General features: G+C 44.9%; 1 protein-coding gene across 9 annotated transcripts in view; it reads right to left on the bottom strand.

Moving 5' to 3' along the window:
- Positions 1-17794, bottom strand: part of LOC123512073 — a 41495-nt gene that overhangs the window by 8374 nt on the left and 15327 nt on the right. For 4 of the 9 annotated variants that reach the window (XM_045268263.1, XM_045268317.1, XM_045268273.1 and 1 more), the window contains exons 5-13: positions 17530-17571; positions 15057-15149; positions 11029-11902; positions 4869-5001; positions 3945-4291; positions 3492-3721; positions 2920-3208; positions 951-2649; positions 389-615 (exon numbers count right to left, since the gene is read on the bottom strand). In XM_045268263.1, coding sequence (XP_045124198.1) covers positions 389-615; positions 951-2649; positions 2920-3208; positions 3492-3721; positions 3945-4291; positions 4869-5001; positions 11029-11902; positions 15057-15149; positions 17530-17571 — 3934 coding nt within the window. The remainder of the gene's footprint in view (positions 1-388; positions 616-950; positions 2650-2919; positions 3209-3491; positions 3722-3944; positions 4292-4868; positions 5002-11028; positions 11903-15056; positions 15150-17529; positions 17572-17794) is intronic. The other 5 variants (XM_045268283.1, XM_045268298.1, XM_045268326.1 and 2 more) reach the window with 3 other exon arrangements.

The raw sequence follows: 17794 nt of genomic DNA, 5'->3' as shown, positions 1-17794 counted from the left end.
TAGACAGACCCTTTCTAATGTCAATAATATCATCTAATCACACCCAAAACTCAAGGTAAAATTGCATCCCCGTACTGAACGGGTTAACCTGTTTACTTGTCAGTGTAGGACAAAACCTGCTGAGAAAATGCAAGTGAATGTATGTGTGTTGGTAAACTGGCTCATATCTGTCTAGTGTATATACAGACTCCAGGAAATTAATCTAAGCATCCAGTGTGAAAGTAAACACTAGATGTGGAACTGACCATATCCCTCAACATTTTAGTGCTACATCTCAACTAGTTGAACCCAACTCATCATCTCTGTGGTCTTTAAAATTAATCCTGATGTAAAAAAGGAAGTGTTTAATGGTGTGGGTTAAGTCATGTCACTCAGCACACCAGCTCACCTCTCTCCTCCACATCCTCAATCTCCTCATACTGCAGCCAGTCCGGGACGGAGAAATAGAACTTGCGAGTGTTTGCCTTTTTGGTGGACTCCTGCTGCTTCTTGTTCTGTCGGAAGTGCCAGTCCAGGTGGTGTGAGTACTGCAGGGTCTGCTCGGGTGGGTAGCGCAGCCCACACGATGAGCACTGCATCCCCCGGTACTGTGACTCGATCACCCACGAACGACGCCTGCGTCAGGAGGAAATGTGGCACTATGAGTAAATCACCTCAAACAACAATATGTTCTGACCCTTCACTGCCATTTGCAATGATTCTTACCATCAAAAGCAATGTCTGGAGTTTCTGTAAGCATATACAAGAAAAAAAGGAATAAAAAACAACAGATTTTTGCAATTTGTAGGTAGGACAATGTTTGCACCTGGCTGTGGAACAAGAAGGAAAGATGTGACACACAGCAGTGGAAATGATACATAACTATGAATTCCACTGTACTATATTTATATGAGAATGGATCAAGATGTCTGAAAGTTTGACAAGTATAGTAGCACCACACTTGTACTTACTTGCGCAGATTCTCCGAGGTAAACATCAGCTCAAACGGAATGAGTTCATCCTTCTCCCTCTGCTCCTCCTCCTCCTTCTTCTTGTCTGCCTCCTCCTTGTCTTTGCGCACCTTGGAAGGAGCCAGGGGCTTCTGGCCAATGAGACCCTTGCGGGTGAGGTCCTCTAGCAGGGCCGACAAATCTATGGGCTTGGGCTGGGTGGGCTTGAAGGTGGTGGCGGGCACCTGAGAGGTCCTGTAGGCCACGGGCATTGCCATAGACGTGACAGCCTGGGCCAGGTTGGGCACAGCCACATTAGGCAGGGTCATGGGGACAGGTAAGGGAGCTCCCTGTGAGGGTATGGGTGTAGGAAACTGTGGGGGTATCTGTGTGAGCGAGGTGGGTATCTGGGGCGGTGCAGGAGGGTGTGGTAGAGCCGAAGGCATGGGGTGAGAGTGCTGGGGAGGCACAGGCATCACTGGGCGGGGTGGGTTGGGTGCCATGGGCAGTGCAGGCCCCTGGTGGGTGCCAAACACATCTGTGGGCTGGCCCATGCTCACTGGCAAATGGGGAGCGCCTGCAGGCTTGTCCATGGGGAAGTTAACATTGCGAGCCATGTCGAGGGATGGGGAACCACGACTCTGTCCATCCATGAACTTGTCTGGGACAGGTGGTGCGGGGGGCAGGCCGGCCTTCTTCTGTGCCTCTGTCTCCATGCCGCGGATGTGCACCTTGCCAGGCACCACACCGGGTGGCAGCGAGGTGAAGCGCAGGAAGCGGCGGAAGCTGCGCACGCTGATGCCGATGGGCAGGCCACCGAACTCCACGGGAAATCTGACGTTGTTGATGAGAACAGCCCGCAGCGCATCAGTGAACTGCAGCACGAATGGCTTGCCATCAATGTTGAAGCGCTGGGGCTTGGCATCCAGGAACAGGTTCACCACCTTCTTGGCGTGGATCACCAGCTGCACCTTGCCCGCCACAAACTCTGTGTTGGTAATGGGGCCAATGTTGACGTTGGGTGGCTTGCCGTCCAGGTACACCGTGCGTGGCTGACCAGCCAGATGCACTGTGATGGGCTTACCACCGTAGAAGCACTGGTAGCCACGGCCGTCCAGCATCAGCTCCTGGGTGGGCACGCCCAGCTTCACCCGGTGTGTCTCCCCATCAATGGTGAACTCCTTGTAGTCCTCACCAATGCGCATGGGCAGCACAAACTTGCCCTCGTCAAACACAATGTTGCAGTGGCCCTCACCGAAGGTTAGGATGCGCGGGTCATTCCAGTCCAGCAGGATGACTGCTGTCTCACCATAGGTGCGGATCTCGCGTGGCACGCCGTCGATCTCAATGGTGCGCGTCTCCGCCTCCCGCGCTGCTGCCTTCAGTGTCTCTTCAGACACAAAGGGCAGGTCCATCTCCCCCGTCCACTCATCCTCCAGCATGTTGTCCCTGTGTGGCCCCCAAACCCCGCTGTGACCCACGCCGCCACCACGCTCCTCCCTCGGGTGCCTGCCACCCCGCCACGGCCAGCCCCGACCCCCGCCCCCACCTCGACCCCACCCGCTGTCCTCCTCTTCGAAGCGGCCACCCCGCCCTGAGTTGCGGGGCTGCTGGTGTATGCCAGGGCCAGGGAACCCACCCCGGCCGCCACCCCGGAAGCTGTCGGCCATGTCCCTGCCTCCGCCGCGGCCACGCCCCGCACCCCAGTCTGTCTCAGAACCTGTGGGAGGGAAGGACACTTCATGAGGACTATGGTCTACCAGTGTGAAGGAGACAACACCCTGTATATCCTTCACTGCTCTATGTCTCACACTAATTGCTGAAATATACACAAAAAAGGAAAAAGCAGCACATTTCAATGACATACTGCCAAACAACATTAGCCTTACTATGTGCTGAACACTCCCTGCCACCATCTAACCCCAAGTTTAATCAGAGCCAATCCATCTGTACAGAACACCCTACAAAACACATGCCTTCATGCACCAACCTTTGTACGGCAGTGGCTGCTGTTGCTGTTGCTGCTGCTGCTGCTGTTGTTGTTGTTGTTGTTGTTGTTGCTGCTGCTGCTGCTGCTGCTGCTGTTGCTGTTGCTGCTGTGGCTGCTGCTGCTGCTGCTGCTGCTGGTTGGTGGGTCTTGGCTGCAGTCTGTCCCTTTCCCTGGCTTCCCTGATCTGCTCCTGTTCAGTAAAGAGGCGTAGCTGGTTGGCCATGTGCTGGTACTGCAACTCACTGATCTCCCCTCGGTCCCGCTGCTCCTGGGCCTGCTCCAGGATCACCTGTTGGGGAGACATATGGGCATCAGTGCTTTGGGGCAAGGAGGTGAAGCAGCTGAAGGGAGAGGGTGCTTCAATGCTCACTCCATGAGGGAGTGGCAAGGTCAGCATGGACGATCCAAGTGTTTGAGTCTTGGTGTGGAAACAAGGCAAAGGAAGCAGTGTTTTCTTCTCAATGGTGGATAATTATTTTCTTTTGTTTCAGTTGAAAAAAAAAAAGCCCACTGAAAGTGCCAGTCCCAACACAAAGGTCAAATGTATTATTATTACACACACATACACACACCTTAAAGTTCTCCTGCGCTGCCTTGTTCCTGCCAAAATGGCCCCTGCGTTCCTCCTCCTCAAACGCCTGCCAGGGTGCGTCCCGTGGCCGGCCATGTGGGGTGCCGTGTGGGTCCTTGAAGGGCATGCCAGGGAAGGGTGGTCTCTGAGAGGAGGGCAGCTGCTGGGAGGTGCCACCACAGAAGGGCATGTCCTGGTCCCCATGTGTGGGACTGAAGTCTCTCTCTGACTCTGGAAATAATAACATCCACTCATTTCTCTTTACAAAGAAAGAGGTACAACCTCCCCAATGATCACTGACCACTAATTATTTACTCAATCTTCCATGTCCAATCTCTCACACAAGCAAGGGGTCATTTAAGAAATCCTAATACAAAGAAAACACCCACACAAACACTTGCCCCACACTGTCACTACCACCACCACCACCACCGCCGCTGCCACACACACTCACCCGAGGTACTGGCTTGTCTCTGGTATTCCTTGAACACTGGGTTTTTCTGCCGGAACTTCTCCCAGGAGGCAGCATGGGGACTGTTGAAGCTGTTTTTCCTGGTGCGCTCCAGCTCAGTGACGGCAGGAGTGGTGGGGCGGGCAGGCTCCGTCTTGGGGTGGTGTGGGGAGTTGGTGTCTTTGTTGAGGGGTGCCAATGGTTCCCTTGGGGGCTGGTGAGACTTGTCCATGGGGGGAGTACGGTCGTCCTGGTCAGCCATCTTGAAGGCTGCTGGCAGTGTGGCTGTGGGCAGCATGCCGGGCTGTGGCAGTAGCTGGCGGTAGTCCACATCCTCCTTGCTGAACAGTCTGTGGAGCAAAGGTTTGGTTGATGTAAGTGGTGGCGGACACTGAAGAAAGCTGAGGAGAGGAGATTGGAGAGAACAGAGGAGAGAATGATGAGGACAATGTGTGTTATTCAGGAAACATCACAAAATGAAGAAATAAGAAGAGTGGAATGCATTATGAAGCAAGAAGATCCAAAATGAGATGGTTTGGTTAGGTGGTAGTAGAGAAAATCAGTAATCAGTTAAATGAATCTGGAGAATGACAGTTAAGAAAGGTTATGGAAAGACAGAGTGAAATGGAAGGATGGAACAATGATAGAGCTGCAAAGAATGAGAGGGTGAAAAAGAAGATACAAATGACAGAAATCAGCACCAACTCGACTCTAAGGAAACTGGTAAAAATAGAGAGAGGAAGCAGCAGTGGTGTCTGGGATGATACAGAAGTTATAAAGCAGAGAAGAATACACAATTACACATGCAGGGCCAAGGAAACAGTGGCAACTAAAGACCCTGTGAATGACCAAGCCTGCTAAGGAGTGTCATGCAGCAGCGGGCAAGGCAATACAGTAACAAATCTTAGATGGAAGACAAGGACTCACTTGTCAATGAGACAATCCTTCTTGGTTGGTGACACATTTTCCTCGGTCTTGGTTGGCGGCGAGGTGAACTGGCGGTAGTCTGTGTCTGCAACAGTGGCGGAGGGAGTAACACTGCCTGCATCCACTTTCTTGGCTGAAACAGGAAATATTGCCTCATTCTGGCAACTTTTGGGGTCACCTGGTAAGTGTGTGTGTGTGTGTGTGTGTGTGTGTGTGTGTGTGTGTTTAAATGTGTATATGCACTCAAAATGTACTTCCTCATCCACATTCTTACCATACCTCAACTCATCCATCTAAGAGATGCACATTTGTAACCACATATCCTTCTGGTTCCTCACTTTTCAATTTACCAAGAACAGTTTTCCTTGTTTAGTCTTAGCTTTTATTCCTATAAGTACGGTTTTCATCTTCATTGCTAAAACCACCACAGATATCAGCCTGTCTCCCTCACACATCACACTAGTCTCTCAGGGAAGAGTGACACAAGATGGGAATTCTTTATCTGGTATTTAAAACATCAAAACTTCAAAATCTAAGAGTTCTTGAATGCATTACTTATGAGTATCATCTATTCATATTGCCACACAATATGAGCAAGCAACAAAAACATGAATGAAAGAAAGCAACATGATACAGTTATATGGACCTTCACTATGCATCTTGAATACTGATTGGGCGACAATAAATACAGTGGGGTGGACTGGTCACGGTGAGTGGATGAAATGTGGACAGCTTGTAAAGAAAGTATACATATGTGTACAGTGGGTGGTAGGGAAACACAAGTTGGTGGAGAGGAATACATTCTTTGACGTTTTAGCCACACAGTCATCCTCAGAAAGAGTGACAGACAGGAGGCAAGGCAGTATATACGTTCAGAGGTGACTCAACCCACAGATCTGTACCACAGAACGAGCTGTGATTGGTGGAGACTTGGCGGCAGATTGTGACAGACACAATGCTCCTTCCTTAAGCTGTGTTTACACCAAGTCGAGTCGCATCAAATCAAGGTGATGATTCATCATGGGTCATGAATCGCCATCCCAGTTTAACATTAATTTGTATGGATCTTTGAAAAAAAAACATTTACATCGGATGAGTCAAATCAAGTCATGACACGTCACATCATGTCAAATTACATATAGGGCTGGACCCATTTTCTACATCAGTCACAGCAAGTCCATCATGGTGTGATCATCATGCAAGTGGAGTTCCTTAAAAAAAAAAAAAGGCCATTCTTTTTTCAACTCCAACTGCACACCAGAAGTTAGTGTTGATTTTCTTTATGGAAGATCCAGTCAACTCCAGCAACTTCTTAAAATTTTCATGCGTCATCCTAAAGAAGTTGTAGAATTTTTCTGGATGGTTCACCAGGTCTGGGAATAAATGACAGATGCTTCCAAAATCTGGCCTCTTGGTCTTCAGTTCATGCATCCAGATTTGTTTTCTCTTCTTATATCTGTGACAACAAAGCCACAACAAAACAGCTGCTTCAGCGAGGGAACATGCATCCATTCTCCATGAAATCAGACAGGTCACTGTACTGACTTGACTTGGGTTGACGCAGTCGGTGTAAATGGAGACGAGTCAAAATGAATTGCACCAAGTGACGCTCTTGAATTGACACAACTCGGCTTGCTTGGCGTAAATGCAGCCTTATGGTTAGTCGTTGTGCTGGTCTCAATGTATGCTGACTCTACCAGTTTCCTTGTCATTCTTGATAGCTTCTTGTGTAATACCTTGGCTCTTCCCAGTCTGGAAGGTGTCCACGAGGGTCTACGTGCACCACAAGTGAGTTCGTCATCTTGTGTTGCTTCAAGTCGTACTTATATTTGCAGACTCTCCTTCTAATGCTCTAGGACATTTCTCCATAATAGCTGGCTTCACAAAATGGAGAAACATCCCTGGGCATTACGAGGAGGGGCTATGAACATAAGTAAGACCTGAAACAACAAGACGACAAACTCACTTATGGAACACATAGACTCTCATGGACACCTTCCAGACTGGGGAAGAGCCAAGGTGCTACAAAAGAAGTTATCAAGAACAAGGAAACGGGTAGAGTCAGCATAAATCAAGACCAGCACAACAACCTACCATAAAGGAGAAGCACTGTCTGTCGCGATCTGCCGCCAGGCTCACCTTGCCTGGCCTCCGCCAATCACAGCCCATTCTGCAGCACGGACCTGTGGGTTGAGCCACCTCTGAGTGTATATACTCTGCCTTGCCTCCCGCCTGTTACTCACTCTTCTTGAGGATGGCTGTGTGGCCAAAATGTCAAAGAGTATATTCCTCTGCATCAATTTGTTTCCTACCACCCACTCTACACATTCGTCTATATATAAACAAAGTATACACAGATGATAATATAGCTGCTAATCGTAAAGAAAGGACACTTACAAAATAGGATAGCATAAATGAAATATATGAGTAATAATGAATATCTTAACAGGAGATAAAGGTCACTTGGAAGATAGGAACGTAGTAAAAAGTTGAAGTGTAAAGCCAAAGGTGCTAATAAGAAATTAAAGCCACTTGCAAGACAGGGATAAGATAAAGGAAGCTGCATATGTGTATGTATGTGTGTGTGTGTGTGTGTGTGTGTGTTTCACTGTTTGATCTGCTGCAGTCTCTGACGAGACAGCCAGACGTTACCCTACGGAACGAGCTCAGAGCTCTTTATTTCCGATCTTCGGATAGGCCTGAGACCAGGCACACACCACACACCGGGACAACAAGGTCACAACTCCTCGATTTACATCCCATACCTACTCACTGCTAGGTGAACACCACCTACACGTGAAAGTGTGTGTGTGTGTGTGTGTGTGTGTGTGTGTGTGTGTGTGTGTGTGTGTGTGTGTGTGTGTGTGTGTGTGTGTGGTGGTGGTGGTGGTGGTGTGAGAAGCAGAGGGCTTGGTGCACTCACAGGAAGAGCAAGGCATTAGATATAGATAATACAAAAGCAGTACATTAATATCATCAATTATTTTCATATAATATTAAGACAAAAGTATCAACAAAATGTTCAGGGATGCATTTTTGACAAGATATCATGTACTTTTGATTCAAGATAATTTTTGGGTAACATTGACCCATCTCAAGTAGGTGAGTGTTAAAAAAAACAAGTAAAATAACAATTTGGAATGCTTTCAGTCTACCATATTTCAGAAAAAGGATTCCCAGCTCATGTGCACACACACACACACACACACACACACACTTTTATGGTAATACTTCCCCGACAGTGATCCTCATGAGACACAGGAGGCACCAGTCAGTCATTCAGTGAGTCAGGCAGGGAGGCAAAGCACCACAGTAATAAAACAGATGAAAGGAGCCACTTTTTAAATACTCAAAACAGCAGAGTCCACAAAAAGTAAGAATATTATCAAGATGCTGAATACATCATGGTGTAATTACAAAGGAGAATATTTAATCAGTACAAGTCAGCACAACACTGGACATTCTGGTCAATCAGTCACTCTACAGGCACACTGACACCAGAGAGCTGAAATAAAGGCCTCTGGAAGTTAACTTGATTCACATTAATGCCATTAATGGGAAGTGTTAAAAGAATGATTGCTCTCCAAAAACTTCTGCCTTGAGGAATTGAATTTGTATTGCAGGAAGCTGGTATCTTTTACTACTTCAACTTTCAATCCTTCAACCTTCATGACATGTATACTGAAGGAGACATTCAAATAGTTCATGTCTCTTTGTTTTGAAACATTGTCATTCAAGAAGTGGTGGAGCCTATCCTGGACCAGCACCGCATGCCTCTATGTCTCACAGGATTATGGTATCACACTGAAATGCCATTAATTACACTATTTCTATAAGGGGATTTTCTCCAAGCTAGCAACCAACAAGCCAATGACAGTGATCCAACACATCAATACTGATACATGACAGAAGTCTCTTTCTCTTTCTTTCTCAATTGCCACACACACACACACACACACACACACACACACACACACACACACACACACACACACACACACACACACTACACAAACACCAGCTCTAAAAATCCTAGTGGTGTGATGGGAGTGTAATGTTAAGTATATTTAGTATATATCATTTGCAATCCTGGAAAAAATATGCAAAGTAAACTTACAAGATGCTTTCCTTTTGTCATTAGTTTAACATCCCATCAAGACTGACAGGTGACATGAGACAGGGTTTTCAATCCCCATTTTTCTAGTTAATTCCATTATCTATCCCTTCTGTCCTTCTGACAGTATACATTACTAGAACATTGCCTAACAACCTGTGCCACCCCTCATGTCAGCCTTGTCCTCCCCAGTCACCACTCGGACTCCTGACACAGTTCAGCAAGCGTCACCGTCACACAGACTGGACACGGCCGCACAGCAAGTCTGCAGACTCAGCAGTATATTGGATGTGTGTTTCTCTGCACAATGCTAATACACCATAGAGGAGTTACAATGTTTTGTATTATACAATTATTAACATTTTTGATTAATATAACAAAATTCATCTCATTCATCTGAGTAACACTCCTTCACCTTTGTTGGTAAAATGAAAACCAGAAAAAAAAATCTCCTACATCTATCCATTCCAAGAAAAGAAGCACATCATGATTAACATTGTTCATTTTCTTTCATTGATGCAGCTTCATCAAACACACCGAGGTGAACAGCCCAGGTGTGTGGGTTCAGGGGGACAACCTCAGGACACCAGCAGCCCGGCTGGTCGTCTGATTGGCAACAACTTCAGTCCACAAGGTTGGCTTGGTCATCTGAGTGATTTACAGAAAGCTGCCACAGATACAGTGCTTGGTTGCCAACTCTCTTGGTAGGTGAGGGTTTTTGCCTCTGCCTTGCTTCTGCTCCGTGATGGTTGTGGCCATTGCCAGGGCAAGGTACTCTGCTGCGTGATGCATATTGCATCTTGAGGCACCACCAGTCTTGTCAACCTGCCTACTATGTCACACTGTGTCTGTGCAGGCTGCCTCTGCCTCCTCTGTGCTTTTCTGATGCACAGTGAGCTATCAGCCTGGGCAAGAGTGTGTGACTGACAGCCAAGTGAAGCAATGTGTCTAGTCTCTGACATGTATTACAGCAGTGGTTAACCGGACCAGCAGTGCTAATAACAAAGCTATCAGAGGTGGGGGTTTATTTAAACTTGAGTGTTACAGACACAAGGATTGGTGCAGGAAAAAATAAGTTATTCTCTCTTTCTCCCATTCTCTTACTTCAATATACATTCACAGGAAGAACACATTGTCAGTAGGAAAATATATTTCTAATATAAAAATAAACTATCATCATAATAGTAACAACAATAATACTGCAAAAATCATACAGTAAATCCTTGACACATCAGACATCATTGTTCAGGAGCTTCCCTTTATCAGACTTGAGACAATGACTAGAATCTTTATGGAACATAGTCCAGACTCCCTCACACCTCAGCTCGACTCAGAGTAACTAAACATTGTGGAATTATCATATTTCATACACATCTCTATCACAAAGAAAAGCAAGTTTCTTTTCACAATTCAAGTAATACAAAAGAGTATTAATTAGCTTCTCAGATTGTTAGAAATGATGGCAAGGGGCAGCTTGAACACAGCCACATATATCAGTGAACAGTACAGTAATGTGACACCTGCAGAGGTACAACATTACACACACCACTGACTTGTTTAAGTGAATACACATTACAATACAAAGGTACTTTTGGCTTTGTGTTGGATAAAAGGATAAAGATAATGGAATGAGCCAGCCAGTGTTGCCATACAACACAACAGCGGCACTGTGAGCAGCACTGCCATGTGCCATTGTGGGGTGCATGTTGAGGTTGGTGAGGGGAGTCTGGGTGTCACTTTTCATACTGATCACACTGGCTTGGCTGGGGCGGATGAAGGGAGATCTGGCGTGTCAAGGCTTTACAGTGATGGTAGTGACTAGCATAGCCATCCCTGGGGACATAACAGAACACTGAGGGCATGAAGCAGCAAAGATACTCGCCACAAAGGTGACTCAGAACGCGCTGAGACACACACCAGGGGGCAGCAGTGCTGGGCGGGGCCTAAGACAGGAGTGGGAACAGGAGGCAAGGGGGAGGAGGAGGCCTACAAACAAGCCCCTTCCCCTGGCCTGTCCCACCTGCCCCACCTGGCCCTCGTACTCACCGGGCTTATTGTACAATGACGGACTCGGCCTATTGGCGTCGTAATGGTCACTATCGGAATCTGATGTGACCTCGCCCCGGCTCCGCTTGATCTGGGGCTCCGGGGTGTCGTCGGGGCTCTCCTCACGCTTCTTGTACATCCGTTGGCTCCTCCGCCGATCACTCTTGAAGGTGGCTGGCCCATCCACCGAGTCTAATGGCAGGGGCAGCTTCTTGGAGTCTTTGGAGGAGGATGAAGTGGAAGGAGAGGATGAGGAGGAGGAGGTGGTGGTGGAGGCAGTGAGAGTAGTGGTGGTGGAGGCAGTAAGAGTGGTAGTAGTGGTGGTGATGGTGGCAGTGGTGGACTCCTTCTCGTGGTGGCTGGACTTGGAGGAGCTGGATGAGGACTTAGATGATGAAGAGGACTTTCCACTGTCCTTTTTCTTCTTGGAGTCTCGTGTTGAACTTGACAAAGAAGAAGATGACGGAGATGAAGATGACTCCTTCTTTGAACTACTTCTGTGATGCTCCTTCTCCTTCTTTTTATCCTCCTTCTCCTTCCTCTCTTTCTCTTTCTCCTTTTCCTTCTCCTTGTCCTTCTCCTTGTCCTTCTTTTCCTTGGATTCCTTCCCGGCCAGCCTGGGGTCACGGGAGGCCTTGGGGGACTCTGAGTGTGAGGCCAGGCGGGGGTCACGGGATACCTCAGCGCTGCGCCTTGGGTCCCTTGAAGCTTCCCCGCCTGACGCCCGCTGCTCCTGTGCCAGCCTGGGGTCACGGGATGTGGCCTCCTGCCCCCGGGATCTGGGGTCCTGCTGGGCCAAGGGGGAAGGCGAGGTGGCCGCCACTAAGGGCAGCACCTGGTAGACACGCCTTGGGTCCAGGTGGATGTTTGGGACCTGTGAAGGGAGTCTGTGTGAGTGGGAGTGTCTCTGGTGTCTGGTATGTGGTGTCCCTGCTCTCCATCACTCTCACCCTTACCATCATCCTAACTGTCTGTCATTAGGTGTTCCTGCCCTGTCATCCCCATCCTTACTATCCTGCTGCCTCTCTCATCCTCACCATCATCCTATCTCACTCTCCATCACTAAGTATTCTTGCTCAGTCACCCTTAGCCTTACCAACATCATAAGTAACACACTTCCTCCTTATCATGACCCTGATTCATTCATAACACATCATCTCATCCTCATCACCACCTTCACCTGGCCATGACACAATAACACATCGTCACTAAATCCCCAACCCTGCCTAGCATTACATAACACTCTCTTGCCCCTTCAAGATCATCATTACCTTTGCAAACCCACAGCACTTTGTCTCTTCAACTCAATCCTGAAACTTCCATGAATATTCCTGCTTAGTGAACCATTCGTTACTCTTCCTCTAACTACTTCCCCTTACTGTCACACGTTAATCCTATTTTAACTTGCACCTGCTACGAACCCCACCTTGAATTCTCTGTCTCATCCATTCACTTATCTCCCTCAATGTTTTCTCACAAGTCCATACTAACAACTCGCCACGGTTCTTTATGCACCATACTTCAAAAATTATCCATGCCGACACCACACAATCAAGATAAGAGATAGGAAGTACACACACCACTTCACTTCATTTCCTCCTCCTGCTCCTCTCAAGCATGCAACACCCACCATCATTTCCTTCTTGTGAATACCTGTGGCAATCAATTAATATGAGTTAACACTACCAGTTATCAATAGAACAAAACAATAATCTTAAAGTGAATTACCATGTGCATTTACACCATCACCAAGGAAACACTAAAACATGGACGCTTCACATTCAACACCACACAAACACTGATACAAAAGACACATACTCAACACCATCATCACAAAACATGCAGAAGAAAATTATTATAAACTCAAATTAGTGGATCACAGGAAATATATTAAACCTACCCATCACCCAAACATTCCCAGGGCATCCCACACATATCTTCCTCAGTGTTAGTGTAGCCAGACAGTGACAGACACACTAAGAGCCAGTTAAAGTAGCTTTCAAACAACAATTCTCGTGTCAGCAATCGCCTGAATCAGCTGAATAAGGTTTTGTTAGTTGGTTAGAGAATGAAGAGATGACAGGAACTGATGCTGTTTAATATCTTTCATGCTTTATTATAATTCCAGTTTAAGTCTTTGTAAGCTTCCAAACCAAAACAATTCTTGTGTTGGTAACTGCCTCATCAAATACAAAGACTGAATAGGTTTTGTTGGTTAGTGAATGAAAAAAATGTTACTGGAACTGGCTCTGTCTGGTAACTTTCATGTATTGTCAAAGAATGTACTGTGAGCTTCTATGAATATTGGTGGAGGTGAAAGTATGAGTTACTCCAAGGAGAAAATACGCACATAATTTTTCCACTTAAAATAAATTGTACATTTACCTACACCAATATCTACAGAAACTCACGGTACACTCTGCATAACCAATGGTGTGTGAGATGCCAAGGAAAACACAGGCTGGATGGCGGTGCACGGAGGGGTGTAACCTTTGTAAAACGTTATATTATCTTCCTAGTGGGGTGACAATGCAACATGCTGATCTATATAGTCTAGATTCACAATGCCAGGTTCCCTCAAAAATACCACCAATTGTTTTCCCCTGCATTCTTTTTGAGTACAAGTCCTTCCTTTTCTTCTTCAATACACTAATTGATAATGCTGTTAGTGACAAACCCGTCATGTCTTTCACTACTTCCTTTCCTCATTCATATTGTTCCTCAGTCAGTCAGTTAGTTGGTATCTTCACAACTTCCTTTCCTCTGTCAAAACTGTGCTGTGTATACCAAAACTAGTTAATGTTTCCCTAACTACCTTTTTTTCTCCTTCATACATAACACTACTCTGTGCTGTGTTATAGCTAGTTAATTCTGCCTTCACTAATTCTTTGTCTCCTTACTTTACTGTGTCATTCTAGTATGCTGTCTTTGCCACTCGCTACAACCCTTCACTACAGTCCGCCTTCTTTCACATCCTCTCACTACTCCTGTCACATCCTCCACTCTGCTGCAACTAAGTGTGTCCTCAAACATCACACTGCAACAAGCACACACAACCAATTCCCTCACAGGTCTCCCATTGCTTCTATCATGACACCTTATTCTCCTTACTCTAACTTTACCAAATCTAAACTCTTTACTCTCACTAAACCTAATCTCACTGTCAGTACCCCAGCATCCTTACAACACTACACATTAAAACCCAACAGCTGACAGGAATGAGCCCCAATGAATAACATCAAGCAGTGGGTTATGCTCATGTTCTGTATGTGCATCTGGAGTCAACTCTAATGCCGGGACAAGCTGCCTAGTGTGTCAGTCACCAACAAGGAAGGTGGGGTGGGGGGCTCAGGAGCAAAATAGTGGTATGTTAATAATTTTCCTCATTGTCAAGGTACACCCGAGGCACTCCAGTGGTTAGTAGTTAGTCACACGCCCACTGAAAGCCGACATTCATACCACAAAGCAGAGTTACAGTGTTAATGTATCGCACTTCTAAACAACCTCTACTCATATCAAGGAAAACTGGTAAATGTGAGAAAACAATATGAAATAAAATAATTTAACCAATACAACAATAAATGAAAATGGATAATATAAAAACAATAGAAATAAAAGTAAACAAAATCATCATGTTCAAGATGTATTAAGTGTAGTGTCATTTTGTGCTTATAAGAAAGAAAAATCTTCTAAAAATAATAACAGAAAGAAGAATGTTTCAACAAGAACAAATAAAAATTCAATTACAAAAAAAATAAATAAATAAATAAACTAATTAATTAAATTAAATAAATAAAAAATAAATGAATGAATAAACATAAAACTGATTTCAATACTCGGAATAAAAGAGAGAAAAGAAAGAAAAATATTGACTCATGTTTATGTATGTGATTGTTACATGATAAGCTGTGTGTGTGTGTGTGTGTGTGTGTGTGTGTGTGTGTGTGTGTGTGTGTGTGTGTGTGTGTGTGTGTGTGTGTGTGTGTGTGTGTGTATACGCGCATCAAACAAACAGACACAGTAAGGACCTTAGACTCTTCATCCCATAGTGCCTTTTTCTTTATCTTGTAAGAGCGCAGGAATTGAGATCGACGCTCACTTGATATGCTTGGGTCTTCATTCTGTCAGAGCGGGTGTGGGGGTTAGTGCAACACACACACACACACACACACACACACACACACACACACACACACACACACACTCTGCCCATCTACATTTAACTTTCTCAATCGGACATATAAAACTTATCAAAATATCTCTTTTCTTTCTTCTTTCTAATTTAACATTCTTCACTCATACAATCTTCCTTTCCTTATCTCTACTCTCTAGTATTACTGCTTCCGTCACACATCCTAGGAATAAAAGGCAACAAACTAAACTATAATGTCAAGTTTCCCTACTCACTCAAGGACTGCTTAGTAGAAATAGTAGTATTCATTAGTATTACCATTTTCACTATCTATCATAAACATTGCCCATACTTCCCCTTTCACTCAGCCAATCTTCCACTCACATGCTACCCACACCACCACACCACCATACACAAACCCACACACCAAACCAAACAAGCTGAGGGAGAGCAAGGGAGAGAGAGGGTAAGCCAGAGGTAAGCCAGCGTCACTCAAGCCAAACCACACACCAAGGAAAGCCACAGAGAGAAGAGATTGACTTGAGAAACTGCACCACTACCCCTAAGGTTCCTGTCACTAATACTTTCAGCACTATAGTACATGGGAAGCAAAAGTGTTGTTATAGTATACATGAGAACTGGGGAAAGCAGTTCAGTGGGGGTATTAATGATCACGTGACTGTTAACATCTCACACCTGTACCTTCATGACTGTCCTATTTATCCTGCTTTTGGTATCTGTGGTGCTTGAAGGCAGAGTGAGACAAGTATTCCACTTCACACAGTATTACAGAAAACAATGATGCAATGTACATATGAAGAAGATATCCTGAATCAACCAGTGTATTTATAGATAACTCATTGGGTAATGTAAATATGATGATTACACTCTCTTTAGTGTGACCCAGTAAGATAAAACATACAATATACATTGCCAAAATGAAGATAATGAAAAGACTGAACAATGATCCAAATCTAAAGTGCTGAGTTCAGAGTGGTACTAAGTTCAAAGGAAACATAATGATACTCACTCCACCACAGTGAATCAACAAATCCTGTATGAGCAATGAACAAAGGCTTTTGTCAATATGTGGAGTTTAGTTATTAGTTGTGTGTGTGTGTGGAACTGAGATGGGAGAGAACACACACACACACACACACACACACACACACACACACACACACACACACACACACACACACACTAACCAAACCAAAGCTAATAGAAAGATTTGTAGTACTATAATTTGCAAATCTATATACAAAGTCTTCAAATTTGCAAGTTCTCACAATTTATGGTTCCTTAAAGTGTAAAACTAAGATGAGAACATCCACAGACACACAGCCATACAACAAACCACCAAACCTGAATACAACAGAAGACAATCACTTCCCTTTCACGTCAACACACATACTGAACCGGCACAGATCACATCAAGAAGCCTTCAAAGAAACCTTCAAAACATCAACCAGAACATGAGTACAGCAGACAAACACACCACTTCATTCTCACGTCAACACACGCACAACCTCCACAATTCAAAAACCCTTAAGAGAGACAACCTTCAGTATTAACTAGTACAAGAACACAACCAACAAAAATATCACCTCATTCTCACATCAACACACACACAACCTCCACAAGTCAAAAAGCCTGAAGAGAGAACTTTCACATTAATAACTACTGCATAACAACTCACGCAAGTCACAGCCATCTCATTCTCTGCAGCAAACACTTGTAACCTTGCCGAGGAGTCAAGAATATCATATTTGCTGACATAAGAGGCACTGGTACTTAAATTAATGTTCGCCACACACTATAGAACAATCTCGCACATCAGGTTATTAGTGCTTAGTCATTAATGAGCTTTAAAAAATATATATTAACCAGATATATTAGTTTTCTTTACACAAGTTTAAATCACCGACACATAATTGGAGCCTTACACTAACACACAACCAATTAGAAATACATATAGAATAGTTTATATAGGACCAGACTGCTTATAGGTTATCAAATTCCCTATTACACTTAAGGGACTTGAAAGCTTATTAAAGTGACAGGCATCAATCAGGCAAGCATCAAGGAAAGCTAAATATACATGTTTTATATAGAACACATGGAAGCACTCAAGTTTATAGTCGGGAAGCAATAAAAGCAATTATACATGCAAAAAACACTGAACACACACACACACACACACACACACACACACACACACACACACACAGACAAAAAGAAATACATATACTGAAATCTAATGCAGAGAGAGAGAAAAACAAAACAAAAACAAAACGGGGAGAGAAAAACAAAACTTATATATCTCAACGTCACGTGAAATTGCAGAAAAATGGACATGAATAACTCACAACAGGCTTCTCTGTCTCTGTGTCTCCCTTGGTCTGACGGCTCTGTCAAGGAAGGGAAGGGAGACACACATTAGAGACTATTTAATCCCCACATAACTGATTAAAAGGCTGACTACTATGTGTTGTGTGTGAGTTGTGCATTTTGATCTCTCTGAAATGCTTTGCTCTCACCATCACTTACCCATGTTTTTAAGGACATTTCTATGGTTGCGGTGATAAATTGGCATCATTTCTAGTTTACTAAAAGAACAAATTGTCTTGATAA

The sequence above is a fragment of the Portunus trituberculatus genome, chromosome 4 (genome assembly GCF_017591435.1).
Source record: "Portunus trituberculatus isolate SZX2019 chromosome 4, ASM1759143v1, whole genome shotgun sequence".
Taxonomy (NCBI): domain Eukaryota; kingdom Metazoa; phylum Arthropoda; class Malacostraca; order Decapoda; family Portunidae; genus Portunus; species Portunus trituberculatus.
The sequence above is the reverse complement of the archived record's forward strand: the minus strand, read 5'-3'. Positions and strand labels throughout refer to the sequence as shown.